This window comes from Pocillopora damicornis, chromosome 14, assembly GCF_964200805.1.
Source record: "Pocillopora damicornis chromosome 14, jaPocDami1.2, whole genome shotgun sequence".
Taxonomy (NCBI): Eukaryota; Metazoa; Cnidaria; class Anthozoa; order Scleractinia; family Pocilloporidae; genus Pocillopora; species Pocillopora damicornis.
Genome location: NC_142683.1, coordinates 14,765,403 through 14,780,966, shown reverse-complemented (window position 1 = coordinate 14,780,966; position 15,564 = coordinate 14,765,403). Strand labels below are relative to the sequence as shown.

At 39.2% G+C, this 15,564-nt stretch overlaps 1 protein-coding gene across 1 annotated transcript; it reads right to left on the bottom strand.

Annotated features, from left to right (window-relative positions):
- Positions 1–707: 707 nt before the first annotated feature.
- LOC113664335 (band 3 anion transport protein) lies at positions 708–15,340 on the bottom strand. The gene is made up of 15 exons (XM_027179931.2): positions 14,880–15,340; positions 14,649–14,799; positions 11,380–11,910; positions 10,134–10,282; positions 9,370–9,544; positions 8,530–8,879; positions 8,019–8,351; positions 7,589–7,766; positions 6,556–6,911; positions 6,130–6,324; positions 5,870–6,043; positions 4,512–5,037; positions 3,587–3,756; positions 3,214–3,384; positions 708–2,430 (listed from the first exon to the last, which is right to left on the bottom strand). Exons 1-15 carry the CDS (start codon positions 14,937–14,939, stop codon positions 2,359–2,361), a joined length of 3,591 nt encoding a protein of 1,196 aa, XP_027035732.2. The 5' UTR covers positions 14,940–15,340; the 3' UTR covers positions 708–2,358.
- Positions 15,341–15,564: the final 224 nt, after the last annotated feature.

Genomic DNA, 15,564 nt, shown 5'->3' with positions numbered 1-15,564 from the left:
GCCCTATTTTGGACGATAGCGTCCGAAAAATGATCAGAGCGTCTGACACGGGGAAGTTTGCACAAAAATAAACAATATCGAGCAAAATGGGACAACAGCGTCCTAAAATCAGACAGCTGCGTCCGAACTAGGACTCAAATGTTCAAAACTGAATAGTAACGTCACTAAATGCACAAAAGCAGCTAGAAATGGACCAAAGCGTGCACACGACTTGGTCATTTCCAGCCATTCAGATCTATCAAACTTGAATCAAGTATGAAGACTTACTTACCTAACTATTTACCATAAACTAGCTCCGTATACTCTTCATACTCAAACTCTCCATGTTCACATGAAAATAATATCGTTAACGTTTGATGGAATCAATTTTACTGCGTAAAGGACGCGTGGTCTTTAAAATTTACGATACATACTTCAATTTGAAGTACTCCGGGTTTGCTTTGTTTTTGCGTTACTTTGGCATGTGATTGGTCCAGAACATTCGCGCCTTGCTCTATGCCAATCAGACGCCAGGCGAAAACCAATCATGACTTGGTCGTCCGCGTTTTCCCGCGCTTTTGGCAGTTTCCCCTCTTTTATCTATAGTTCTCATGGACTAATGATGACGTAGAAATTTGTAATGATTGGCTGTACTTTGGTTTTGGTTTAAGAACACAATCGAAAAACGCCACAATAGTCGCTTTTAAGACAGAAATGTAATAGCAACCTTTGCAAGATTTTCCTTATTAAATTTAATTGTTATCTAAATTTACACAAATGACCTAGATATTTTTAGGCACTATTTACAATACGTTATCATATACTATCATTAAGGGACAACAAAAATACTAATTGCAGTTCAAAGAGTAACTCATGCGAATGTGGTGACGTAAGTTGCTCATGATCGCGATATTATCACTCATGAAAGTGACGTAATACGAATGTCAGGCTCATGCTAATTTGAAACTTTATGCACACGAGAAACCCCTCCACATCTTGCAAAATGTTTTTTATTTTAATAGCTTTATTTCTTTAATTCCTTCAAAATGGTCGTCGCTTCCTGTTGGTTGCTACATAATTCCCATAAACAGCTCCCTTCTCTCACATGAAAGTTAAAATGTGATGCAACGTCTCAAAGGACTCTCCGCGAGTTCTGCCCAACTGCTCACTAATGACTGAGACCCGTTTCTTGCTCCCTGCAAAATTTCCACTAAAATCGCAAACTTCAGGCTTATTTCGAAAATTTAATATCTATACAAGACTAGCACATCTCTGTAAACTAAATTTGCTCAAATATACACTCTTTTTTATATAATTTTATGCAAAATAATTCATGTTATCTTTGTTTCGTTTCACAAACAAAACCAATAAGTCAAGCAGGATTTCGCAACTGATGTTTTGAAGCATAATATTTGAAAATCTCGAGGCGCTATATTTCACCCATTCCTCCGCAGTTTATGTTCTACTTATGTACAACTTTATCGGTTCGATTTTACTAAATAATATAGTCTGCTAGAAAAAAAGGAACTTTTTGTATTACAAAAATAAACAAAGGTAAGTGTAAAAATGCAATAATTCAAGACAGTTTAGACCAGTTTCCAATTGAGTGTCGATGGCAATTCGGGATTGTTGTCTTTGCTTTACTTTGTTGTGATTGGTCCAAAATATCGTGCTTCTCTCTCAACCAATCAGAAGCAAAATTTTAACCAATCATGACATGGTCAACCGCGTTTTCCCACGTTTTCCCGCGCTTTACGGCAGTTTGGTTGTTTTCAGTTTGAGTTCTTATTGGCTCTTACAGTTATATTCCTTTCTTCTGATTGGCCGTCGTGATTACTCTGGTTTTGGTTTTTACGACACTCACTCGTAAAGTGCGGTATCTCTAGCTTAACAATTCTACAAAGTTAGCTACGAAAGAGCGAGACACCTCTACAAGTTTAATCGCGTTAGGACCCAACTAAGGTCCCCTTAGATATTTCAGTCTAAGGTACCCCATAAAGAGGGTCTTCCTACAAGATTTTCTGGAATGCTTATTTTTTAGATTGACCCTCACAAAGAATATTTTTTTAAGGACGTGCGAAATGAGGTCTGCTTTTGCCTTTCGCCCTTTTTCCCATTTGAGACGAAAGTTTCCAAGGTGTGCAACATTAGCTGCCGCGAGAATGTTGAGGCACATATAAATTTTGCGATGCTTTGCGTTTAGCAACTCCTTCCGCTCTGCATCTCAACAAAATTGATACAAGAACTATTAGGAAATGAGTTAATTGTAACAGCAGCCCTTTCACGGTTTGACTCAATAACGATGATCATCAAAATCATGTCATGACCACAATGGTGTGTCAGTAAGGGTCATTTCTTCACTCGGTATGTCCGTATTCTTTACACCGGCATGTACACGCTGTCGTACTCATCCATGTCGCTGTCATCGTCAGGTAGCTCTTCATTGTCAAGCTGTCGATAAAATTATTTTAGAATTTCAAGTAAGCTTCGGGAGACGTGGTGGCCTGGAGGTTAGCGTGCCTTCGGATTGAGAAGACTGGGTTAGGGCCTTGGATCAGGCAATTAAGTCGTATTTCAGGGGAAGTGAGACTACTCTCACAGTGCCCCTCTCCGGTAAGGAAAATAAATTGGTACCACCCAGCTGCGAGGGGGGTGGGAAGGGGGAGGGGGCCGGCCTCAACTTCAGGGAGAGTAGACACACCTAATCGCGTCAGGCTACAGAATTCGATAATAAGCACCGACAGTTGTGGGCCATGTCCCCTTTGAGACTAAAGCAACCTAGGTTACTTAACACAATGAGTCATCGAGTCATTGCGTGACAAACGTCTCAGGGTTGTCACACGGTGAGCATAAAGTTGTGTGAAAGCCGCTGCGAAAAGTGTACAAATCACGTGAAGAAATTCATGAAACACGTCCAATGGCTAAGTGAAGTACAACTTTATGTATCCTAACTGATAAATTCCATAAATTACGTAGCATCCCGCAGCGATGACCTGTACATATGAATGCTCATTTTGATCGATCAGTTTGTCTCGCCCTAAGTGACAACAAAACTTTTCTGCCTCACCCCATAATATGCACACATTCTCCAGCAAACAGGTTGCAAGACTGCTCAAACGTATTAGGTAGATCTAACACAAAATTCTCGAAATTAGTTTAAAAGGAAATGCGCGACAGTTAGAGGGAAAAATTAACAATCACATCTTGAGAGAAAGGAATAAAATATTGACATACCTCTTCGAGTTCATTCTGTTCAAAAAACTTTGTCAAAACCTTACGGAGAGGAATCAGGCAGATGATGAAGAATGGAAACGACGGAGCGATTATGATTAACTTGACCGCAATAAGAAAGATCAGGCAGACGACCTGGATGATTGTGTACGCGTGGATCTTTCGAGTTTTTACCTAAAAAATATAGCAAATGCTATCATTAGTAAAACAACGTCATTGTCGAAAACCCGCTGACATCCAAATCATTAAATAAAAACAAATGTCACGTAGCAGCAACACAGCGGTCAAACTTTTCGCGGGAAATTGGCGCACGGCCGACCAAGATTTATCCCTCGCGCATGCCCCACGCTTGACCGCTGCGTTCGTGACAGCTCACCTTTCTAACATATTGTACATCCGGATGATACTTGGGGGGCATAAACATCATTATAATCCTATCGACGAGTTGAATACCAGACAATGAACAAACACCAAGATAGAGCAGTACACCAAACATGACTGAGACGGGAATACGATGAAGAGCTGGAGCGAGGAGAATGGACACCCCTGTAATAAAGCAATGCGTCCGTTACGCGTCGTAAAACTAAAACCAGAGTGGGTCTCAACAATTTGAATCTCTTAATTCGCTCTGACGAAGGGCTAACACTCGAAACGTACGCTTTGGAACTCTTTACGTTATCGACTTAGTTGATAATACTAAATCATACTGTTTAATCTCCCACCGACGAGTTTCTTTAGAGACTGACCCCTTTCTGCCGTTGTCTCAAGAGGCAATCGGAACAAAGAAACATCACAAGGAGCCAATGAGAACTTAGAGAAAAATAAGCCAAGTTCTTAACGCGCAGGAAAACGTAAATAACTAAATTATCACAACAAGACAAATTGGTTATATCAACTGAGTTGGTAATGTAGGCAAGCAGTTTGACGTTTCGAGCGTATAATTGACGTTTCGACCAAGCGAAGGGCTAACCAAGATCTAGCTCTGAAAAAGGGTAACAATCGAAACGTGAGCCTCAGAAACTATTTACGGGAGCCAACATTACCGACTCAGTTGATAAAACCAAATTATTTTGCAACACACCAGCCCTCTTCCCCCCCCCCTCCCCCCCCGCCACAGATGCAGCACCACAGTTTCCATAGAAACTTACCCACTTTACTCAAGTCGCTGGCACTACATCTGATTGGTTAAAATGCGGCGCGAATTTTCTAAACAGATCACAGAGCGAAGTAGAGAAAAACCAATGTGACCCCACATTGCTTCGACACTATTAAAATTAGTTCACAAATCACTAAGAACTGACCAGTTAGTACGTGTATGGCAATATTTGTGACCCTCTGTTCTTTGACCTCGACCAGATGTGGCTTAACACCAGGAGCGTGAGACGTACTCCAGATAGACAGCGCATTTAAGTGTGACACCGAGCGTACAGTAGCCGCGCACATCCATGGCAGTCCCATCATGGAGCAAATAAACGACAGAAGTCCCATAACAATTAGGTCCAAATTAAAGCCGGCGCCTTTTAAAAGTTTGTTTTCTTTCTTGTTTAAGAGTACTCCCGTCAGTTCAGTTTCCATAAATAGCAAGATTCCTACAAATAAAGCTGGAATAATGGCTGCAAAAATCCAGCCAGGTGCCATGGGTCTTTCGATTCCTCCAGGATTAATAAACCAACCTCTCTCTTTGTATCTTGTTGGTAAAAAACCTCTTTTCGTCGGATCTCCGATGGTAATCTTCTGCGTAGCGACTTTATCGTGAAGAAAGACATCCAAGAGTAACATGGAAGCCATGGCTATGACTATACCAAAGTCGCTAACAAGACGTCTGGCCTGAGAAAAAAAAGTTGAGTCTTCGTGAGCTGCAAGAATGGCAACAACCTTTGCTTAACTATTTTTACATTCCAGTGGTAACTTCGCCGCAGTTTCCATAAATTAAACACTTTTCGATTGCGTGTCTGACACCAAATCCAAAATAGACTCCTGACGCAACAGCCAATCAGAACAAAGGAATAGAACTAAAGGGACCAATGATTGGTTGAGATTTAAGTGGCGCGAGTTTTATAAGCCAATCACACATCAAAGTGAAACAAAACCAACACATTCCACGACTACTGTGGACACTCAGTTGAAAATTGCTCTGCCTCGCAAACAGGGTACCAGGATACCAGTGGCTCCAATAAAAGCTGATCACTGGCGGTCTACCGCTGCCTGTAAGACCTCTTGCCGCAATCTGTTTGGCTGCCCGCAGGCTCTCGTGTTTGGGTTTTCGCTTTACGGCCCCTTTACCGGGTACAGCCGCCTATTACATCATGGGCAGACACTTATGATAAAGTTATTGAAACCCATTCACGGGGATATCTTGATGTAACACAAATTTTTCTTACCCTATTTACTTGGAAATACATAACGCCTGGAGGGGAGAATGACTTATATATTCACAGGAGTTTAAGAATGAACTCCAACTAAATTTTCAAGTTCGTATTTTGAGATTCTTCAGCTACATTTCAGCCAACAACCTCTGACTAAATTATGGATATCTGAGTTTAAGGATTAAGCTTAAATACTGAAATGTTACCAAAAGGCTGCATAACATTTAGTGTTTAACACCATTTCAATTTTGAGAGAAAATATTCAGCAAACGCTATTCATGATCACTACAAACCTTCTTCCCGAAAAAATAGCTTGTTCTGAACTTCCGCAGGTAAAAAGCAACAAAGAAAGTTCCCAAAACCATGATGGTGGAAAGAAGAGCAGTATTTGGTTGTCCATTCACTTCATATTCAGGAGACTCGGTTGATTGTTCGTACGTCTTCTGCAAAGGATTTTTCGCGAACACCTACAACGAATAATTTAGCTCATTACACACGTATGCTTTTTACCAGTAAACCAATGAATGAGACTAGATTCATGTAAATATCTTACCACTTCTAAAAAGTGTATAGCCTCATAGATGAAGATAGCAGAGATCAAACAGGCAAATATTTCTTCTGTAAACCTGGTGAAATATCGTACAAGAAAACAGCCTTCCAAAGCAACCACCCCAAATAGAATCATCATGACCCAGAAACCAATCCAACAGCGCCATGGAAGAAATTCCACCCCGTACTCCTCACAGAACTGTAAAAAAGTGTAAAATAAAAATAATAGACTCGTTACTAAATTCACCATTCAATTGTGCACCCAATCATATGATGCAGAGGTTTTCTGCATGCCTTTGCCTTTTTCCATAGGCGGCTGTACCTGAATCGAAGGGAATTAGGGTTCGAATTATCTTCCTAAACCGTTTTTTTTTTAATTTTTGTTACACAGATTGAAGATAGAAAAAAAAAGAAAGTAAACATATGTTACCACATAGATAGTCTGCTCAAAAACCAACACAGGCCCTGTAGCACCTATAATAATCAGTGGCTGTCCCGCGAGAAGACCAAACAAAATTCCACACATGCAAGTGGCCAGAATTACTTCTGACACGCCCAGCCATCCATCAGTCTTCTTGTTCAGAAGACTACCGAATGCAACATTGGGCGCAAAGACAGAAAAATAAAGAAAGATCGACGTTAGTAGACACTGTAAGTTAAATCCATCTTTGAAGTCACTGAGGTAAAATTTAGCTCGTCGTTTGATGTCTTCCACGAGGCCACCACAGAATGAACCTGTTCTATCCAATGGGTCTGTTTCTAGTTCCTCAGCAGCTGCAGCCAGAGCTGTAAATGACAATATAGAGAAATTTTCAATTCAGTGTCGAGAGTAAAACGTGATTGCTTTGGGTTTGCTTTACTTTGCGAAGTGATTGGTCCACAAAACTCACGCCACCTTCTCAACCAATGAGATTCAAAATAAAACCTATCACGTGTTGAATACTCGCGTTTTTCCGCGCTTTAGGTTGCTTTGCTTCACTATGTGATTGGTCCACAAAACTCGCGCCACCTTCTCAAACAATGAAATTCAAAATAAAACCAATCACAAGTAAATCCTTCGCGTTTTCCCGCGTTTTAGGTTGCTCGACCAATCAGATTCAAAACTCAAACCAATCGCGACTTGGTCACTTAGATTTTCCCGCGCTTTAAGTTGTTTGCTAGTTTTAACGTGGAGTTCTCATTGGTTCTCATATTTTCCTCTGTTCTGATTGCCTCTTGTGGTTACAATGATTTTGGTTACACAACACTTAATCGAAATTCGCTGTATAATCCCAACTTAGACACTGCCTCATCGTTACGAACTTCATAATCCCAGCCACACTACTGCAATTAGTAGACACCTCTCTATAGGTATTACTTTACTGGCCTAAACGTTGTCTTTTCACACAATTTTTGCCTGTCGTCAAGTCTTTCAGTCAAACTAAGCCAATTCATGCAGAAACATTCACCATCTTTGTTCTTACCTGCCTTAGCCATCTTCCTTCTTCGTGCCATAGCTCTACTTTGAGAAATAAGGATTGGTAACAACACATTACGGTCCCATTCTCCAGGCGGCAAAACAACCGTGTCATCCAAGAAGCCATTTATGGCTGACAGCAGGTCTTCACGAGAATCTGCGCGATATGCAATGTCATGAAATGCCTGAAACATGAAAACCACACTAAACAATTACTTCTAACAGTGAATGTCTTCTCACCCTCCAAATGTTGTTCCTTTTATAATCAGCGTGCGAGTTCATTGACGTTTTCTGCGATCTGTTACTGCACTAACCCACGGCAACATGAAAGTTATTTGTTTCATATGACTGTGTCTATCTGTTGATAGATTATGGATAACAACCCACCAAAACACGTGTAAAATAAAGCTCGTCATATAAATCTGACTATAACAGACCTGATCGGACATTAGGGTGGCCACAGATCGACCAATTTCGTAATACGACTCCTCCTCCGAGCTTGGACCCAACAACACAAACATGAACCTGACTGGAATAGACACTTCTGTGATGTTCAAGGGGCACCCCTTGGCAAGACGGACAAACGCCAGCACTGGATACTGGAGTTCATCAAGTGTTCCTACAAGGACAGTTGTGGCCTCTGCTCCTTCAGGAATTCTTGACTTGACATCTGATTCTTGTTTTCCAGAACCTTCTTCAACCACAGTAGGTTCTGGTGCGAAGGAAACCTCTGCCTTCTGGTCTTGTTTTTCATCAGCAGTCAGTGGTAACTAAAGAAAAAATATCAGTTCATTAACTCTAAAGAGAAATACAACATTGTTCCTTTAACTACCAGAAGCGATCACCTTTTGAGGTATCCCACTTCTTGAGAGAACGGGGCCCACTGCAATTTCTTTAGCCAATTTCTAGAATAAACCCTTCTGGCATGGAGAAGCTCGTGTGACTTACCTCACTGATTTCTTGCACAGGAAAATCGCTATCACTTTCATCAATCTTTAGCCGGATAGCTCCTTCATCCAACGTTTCGCCTTCCTCAGGCTCTGGTAATTTATTTTCAGAATCTTCTACTGGCATTGAGGGCTTAGAGTCCTTCCTAGCCAAAGCCAAAAGATTATATGAAGAGGGCCGTCGAGCAATAGGAGGAGACATCTGATACTGATGTCTATGCCGTAAAAGCAGCGCTGCCAGAACTTTATTACTGTCTGTCTGACTGATCTGGTCTGTAATCATCATGTTTTCTACCACTGCCTCAGCAATACTTGGCAAGTCAAATTTCTCCAAGTCCAGAAGTACAGTCCCTGTGAAATCAATGAAGAGGGAAATTATCAACCCTTGACACAAATTCTCCCTGCCGATCTCTATACATTTCATAGGGTGCTGACAAGGAGAATTTGAATGTTTAATAATCAAGAGCTGCTCAAGTTGGTGATGGTTTCCTTTAAAACCCTTTGACTCCCACAAGTGACCAAGACAGAATATCTCCTTACAATATCAACCAGACAAGTGACGAGAATAAAGAAAACTATCAATTTGGCGATAATTAGTTGATCCAATACTAAATTCTCTGAACTAATCTTACAACAATTGTATGGTTGACAGTAAGGAGAATTACAAATTTGGTCTGAGAATTAAAGGGTTCAACTTGTGACCTTAATGTTTGATTCATGCAAGAAAAAATTAGAAGGTGGCTTCTCTTATCTCTCGAAGGGTAAAGCTGATTTTCCCTCCTTGAACTGTTAACTTCATAAAGCATAAATAACCTTGAGAAATAGTCACCAGTTCTCATACCTTTCTCTAAACCTTTACGCAGTTCAAGTAAACTGTGGAAGGTGAGTGAAGCCACATGAGGCTTTCCCCAACGGTTTGAATCTTCAACATTCTCTTCAAATTTGATCCATCGAGCTGTCTCTTTCCATTCCATCTCCTCTCCATGCTTTGTCAGTTGCTCCAACTCAACAAATGCCTAGTAATTTTGAAACATCGTTCTCAAACTCATTAATAATTCATGCTGAGAAAACAAAGGAAATTACAACCGTGAAGGAGGTTTGGATATGTGATCTTAATTATCATAAGCTATATCAAACATTCGAAAGGGTGTTTCATCCGATATCCAAACACCTTGCAGTTGGTTAAAAAAAACTCAGCTGCGCCTCGTTTTCTCAACCACTTCTCGGTGTTTGGATATCGGATGAAACACTCTTCCTCGTGTTTGATATATTACGTCACCTCAATATTTAATTATTGTACCATTTGTAAAACATTTATACAATATCAAGACAATATCAAGCAGACAATTGATGAAAGTAAAAGCAAATATAAAGTCAGGAATCATTAGTTGATCCAAAACCAAATTCTTCAAACTAACTTTATAAGAATTGTATGGCAAACAGTGAGAATTATTACTAAGACTTAGGAAGAGAAAGGGTTAAATAACAGACTTGGATGAGGCTTTGACGAGCAACCTGTGTTGAATTTCTGGGTTTTTTTCCCCTGAGCCTCATAGGCATTAAAATCAAAGTACCAAATTGAATAGAGTTTTCACAGCCGTTTACCTCATGAGGGCTGTGGTCGTACTTTACAGGAAATTTCTGCAAACTTTTACTTATGTCTGTGCTGCTAAAATGCGTTGACATGCCAGATTTATGCCGTGGAAGATGAGGGCGTCTCCTTCTGAGACCTCTTAGGTCCTCAAAACGATGCCCTGCACAAATACACAAAAGAAATAATTTGTTAACCATTTACAAGCCAACATCAGTATGCATATTCTCTATACTGTTCTCTGTTCATTTCCTGAGAACTGACAAGGAGAATTTGTTTTACAATCAAGAGCTTCTCGAATAATTAATTAGTAATAATAATAATAATAATTAATAATAATAATAATGATAATTAATAATAATAAATAATTAGTGATCATTTCCTTAATTCTTGTGATCTCAGTGTGTGATTTGGGGTGATATTGTAAGGAGAAACTAGATGCTGGTCACTCCTTAGTGACAAGAGGTTAATTAATGGGTAATCCATGGGTGAAATCATGAGGAGAAATTTGATGCTGAGGGCCCTGACACACTAGGCAAATTTTTGTTTACTTTGCAAAAAATCTGTTACCAATTCCTTGAGACAAGTGTGCCCAGTGATGTTTAGATCTACCAAATTTTGTCAAGGCTCACCAAACTTCAAAGACGCTGTCATCCTGCCTCAGAGCAGTACAAATTTTTGTCAGGTGTGAAATCTGACAGATTTGTTAATTTACACACCATGATTTGAAGAAAAATGTCAATAAAGAAAATTTGATCTTTATTTATAGTTGGGGCATTTCAATCCAAAGCCCACTAAAATTATTTCTTAGTTGCGCAGAAATCAAACGCTGAAGATGGAAGATTCGTACCTTGGTATGCTGCATAACAATCTCAGAATATAACTATTACAATTTACATTAGCTAAAGTAGTTGACAGCACTTTCTTTAGAGCCTTTATTTTTATATGTGTCCAATCTATGGTGCCTGCTATGTTTGATAGATCTGAAAATTCTTTGAACACTGCAATGGAGGCTCTTGTCTCATGTGATTGACACATGCTGTTAACAAATATTTTTCTGTGTCTCGGTGCACCCACGCTTGACAAATTGAAAATTTGACAAAGACAAATTTTGTCAAAATTTTTAGTAGAGCCAAACAAATTTTGTCAGTCCAGTGCATTCAGACCCTCAGTCAAATTACACACAACCTGTTCTCCTTGATCTTTTAACCCTCAATATCTGACAGTTAAGCCATGGTTGTAATACCTAGTTCTACTTACATGCCATTTCTTCCAAATCTCGTTTGGCTAGACAGTTTGCTTCATCTTTTTCAGTTGCTAAGCGTTCCTGGATTGGCTCAATCTCTCTGAGTGTCAACACTCCCGAGCGCAGCCTAGATTCCAGTTGCTCCCTCTCTGATATGGTTCTGTGATGATGCAAGACAGGGTGGGGATGGTGATGATGACGACGATGGTGATGATGATGATGATGATGATGAGGTTTTTCACCAACATCTTTCATATCTTTTTGTCCTTTGTGATCTTTGTTGTCTTTATGGTGCCGCCCATGGTGTCGATGATGATGTTTACCTTCTTTGACGGGTTTCAAAACTTTTTCATTTTCTTTGTCATCCTCAACCCCAAGGGACACTTGATCTTCTCTGATTTTAGGAAGGACATGAATACCTTCTCGAGATTTCCTCTTGTGCTCTGAAGATCCTCCATCTGTTTTATTCAGCTTGTCCAGATTTTTGGAACGTGAATGAAGTCTTTGTAAAGGTACATGGTATCTGGTGGAGGACACACGACGAGCTGTTCATGAAAAGTTGAAAAAAGTTTCTGTCAACAAGCAGACACATCAACAAAACTGGACAGCAATTTTTGTACTGCCTACTATAGGAGGCAAGGCCACAAATGTTCTTATGATGAGTAAGTGAGTAAGTGATTGAGTGATAGTAACAATAGAATTCTGATCTCGACCCAATTTTGACCCAATGTTTCCCTTTTCTAATTACTGTTTGTTTAGGAGTACTACAAAAGATGATAAACATTTCGCAAAAATTCCAGGATGGTGCATGAAAAAACAAAGCTTTACCTTGCCGAAATATCCTAAAAGGTGTGATCAGTGCATCATAAAAACTTAAGTGAAAAATGTTTTCTTTGAAGAGAGAGCATTAGATACTGATTGAATCAGCAAATTATGCCCAGTGATCCAAAGATATACTTTCTTCAGTTCTTGCTGTACACTACAAAAGATGATAAACATCTCAAAATAATTTCAAAATGGCGTCTCCAGCACACAATTGAAAACTAGACTTTTCCTGGCAAAATATCTAAATAGCTTTAATCTGCACATCATGGAGACTTTGGAGAAACATTTTATTTATTTGAAGAGAAAGTGTTTTATCATTTTCATCAGCAGCTAATGCCCAAAAGAACTGCTGAATTTGCAAAGCGAGCAAGGTCCAAAATATGAGATCTTAAGATTGACAGGGTGACCCTATTTGATGGAGTGATGGAATGGTTGAAAGGTGGAATGGCAGAATATTCTTTAACATGGACTGCCTTGCTGTATGAAACAATTGTCTCACAAAAAATGGAATTGCAATGAAAAAAGAAAAAATAATTTATATTCAGAAAGAGGGAAGCATTGTTTAATCATTATTGGAGTCAAGAGGATAGACTGATAGAGGAACAGTGAAGTTCTTAAGCTAACCCCTATAAATTATCATTACTATTACTAATGTGAGCATTATTAATATTATAATAATTATTATTATTACTATTAGTGTTAATATGATTATTTGTTACCATTTGATTATTGATTGAGTGCCAATTAGTCACTATATTCTTGAACCCTCCTTCTCCTGTTGAACAGGGTACTCATAAATATGTGGCATGCTGCAGGTTTTCTGTTTTGCATGTGAGACAAATCTCAGTTCTACAACATTATCTTCTAGCATCATTATACATGTAAAATCTGTAGTTCTTTTCTTTGCCATAAAAATTGTGTTATATCAGTTGCCACATGTAGTCTTAAACTGCCTACTTTTCCTAGATGGCTTTATATTTCATATATCAACTTCAGGGTCACAACACCAGGTGTGATTGAATGGTCCACAAGTTCTAGGTTTTAAAGCTTGGTCAATGTGTAGAAAGTCACAGTCGCTGATTTTGCCTTTTAAAAAAAATTGATCATCAACTTCATCATTTAAGCGGGGCATTTGAACACAATTTTGGCCCTGAGGATGGGAATTTGAACAAAGCAACCTTCAAAAATTCAAATACCGGGGGAGTTGCTGGGAGAGGGGGTGGTGTTGATGCACAACCCTTTTTACTGCTAAGATCTGCTTCTTAATTCTCTTCTCTAGCAGCCACACATTTCCTTACAAATTACCAGCAGTTATATGAATTTGGTGTCAGCTAGGTCAAGAAAACAATTTCTAACTGATAAGTTTGAGTATTCCCAATACCTGTTTGCTCTACAGTGTAAGGATATTGTAAGGAAAAGTGTCATGTTGATCACTTCTGTGAATTGGAGAGTTAACTCCCCAGTAAGAGTTTCAAGAATTTCAGAAACTGAAACAGCATTTCTTGAAGAGGCATAGGTGACATAACAAGTCAAACAATGGAGGTCTGATGAGGAATTCAAAGAAATCTTACTTCGCAATTTTCACTCAATTGTTTTTCATTGCATCTATAATTCATTTACTTAGTCTTACATTTCCTTCTCATTTCTGCAGTATCAGAGTGCACAGTGAAATCCAAGGATTATTTTTAACCCATACAATAATAAAACCATTTTTTATTCCCAGCGAACATGGCTGATGCATGTAGTGGCAGAACATTTTGGTTATCTATAATAAAATATGTAGTCAGTTCAAAGCCCTCATCTATCACAAATCCCTTGAATCTGAGCTTATTCAGCGACCAAATGTGTACTCTCCTAAGTGAGTTGTTTTCTAGAGAGAATTTTTCTGTTCCACACTCCCTTTCATTTTCAAGGACCTTACTTCTAGAGTAAGACATGATCTTTATCTCCTATTTTTCAACATTTTTAGCTAAATCTATATAGCTCTTTCACAAGGCAGTAGAAGAGTACATTGATCTTGTTCGCAATCTCAGTTAATTACCTGAACACGGTAAAGCCATGTTACTATATACCACCCAACTGCTAATTTCATCTCCTGTACATTGTAACAATGTTGCTCGTCTTTATTGCAGCTCACGGAAAATTGCAGTTACAAAGAAACTGCAATCTCCCAAAATATCTAGGATTATTTTGTAATCGTTCGACTATTTGAGACGTCACCCTAGATTTACGACCATTGAAAAGGCTATGTCTTTCGGAAATTCTGAACGTATCCGAGATCATGCTCAATTGAACGGTCTAATATTCTGGAAAGTAGTCTAAGAGATAATTGGAGTGGTTCCCTCGCTTAAAAATGTAATATGCTTAATTAGTAATGTACACTTCGATACAGCTGATAACTAAATAAATGCCCTTTTATCTCGCTAAAAAACTAATGAAAGCAGCTTTAATGACTTACATTTGTAATCTTTCTCGTCGAAGTTGTAGTCATAATGAGACGTGGGAACTTGTGATGATTGAGGCGCAGACTCCGATGGAAGCGGAGCAGCGAATGGCCTTTCGAAAACTTTCCTGAATTCTTCATTGTCCACAGTGATCTGAGGCTTCACCTGCAGTTCATAAAACGATCAGATGGTTATCGAGAGAAAAAGAGGGCCAGCAGGAAGCTAAACAAAATAATCGAGCTCACCTCTTCCATGGGAGCATCATCTTCATTCATTGCAGAAGTTAAACTCCTAATCTCAGCCATTTTCTGACGGAATCAGTTCATGTATACCATAAAACACGTGCATCGGGGAGAAAAATAATTTGTCCACGGTCAAGAAAATTTTCGATATTTCACCTCTTTCGCTTGATGACGGCATTGATCAAGCCATAATAAAAATCATGTACGATAAATCTTGCGCCAATATCTTCGGATCAACACGCAACAATAAACATGATCTCTTGAATAATGAATTCACAATTAGCTGAGGTCACGAGTACTGCGAATGATAGACCAGTTAAAAAGCCATTTGCATCTGAATCAAGGGTTTTAACGGCGGAAAACCGCGCTTTAGCGCTTTCCAATTTTACAAAAAGTACGCAAGGAAAACAAATACCTTGATAATCAGCTTACTTATTCCTCTATGACCAAGCCCCCAGATATCTAATCCAATCAGCAATGCTCGCTTTGGTCACATGCTTAGAACCACGTGCTCGGTCAGAAGCAAAACAACAACATGATCGGGCATGAAGTTGCTGTGCGTGTCTCAAACGTTTATTTATTATTGAAGTTTTCCTATTTGTTCCTCTTATGTCAAAGTTTTGAGCCGGATATTGACAAGTTAAGAAGGTCCTAAGTTTATTATGGAAGCAATAGCGCATTCTTGGCA

Bases quoted from the DNA above. Each gene is read 5' to 3' on its own strand.
- LOC113664335 (XM_027179931.2), bottom strand. From the start codon at position 14,939: ATGGCTGAGATTAGGAGTTTAACTTCTGCAATGAATGAAGATGATGCT. The intron at 11,911-14,648 runs GTAAGTCATTAA...TTTCATGAACAG, and splicing joins CGACGAGAAAGATTACAAAT to CTCGTCGTGTGTCCTCCACC. The intron at 10,283-11,379 runs GTAAGTAGAACT...GTATTTGTGCAG, and splicing joins AGATTTGGAAGAAATGGCAT to GGCATCGTTTTGAGGACCTA.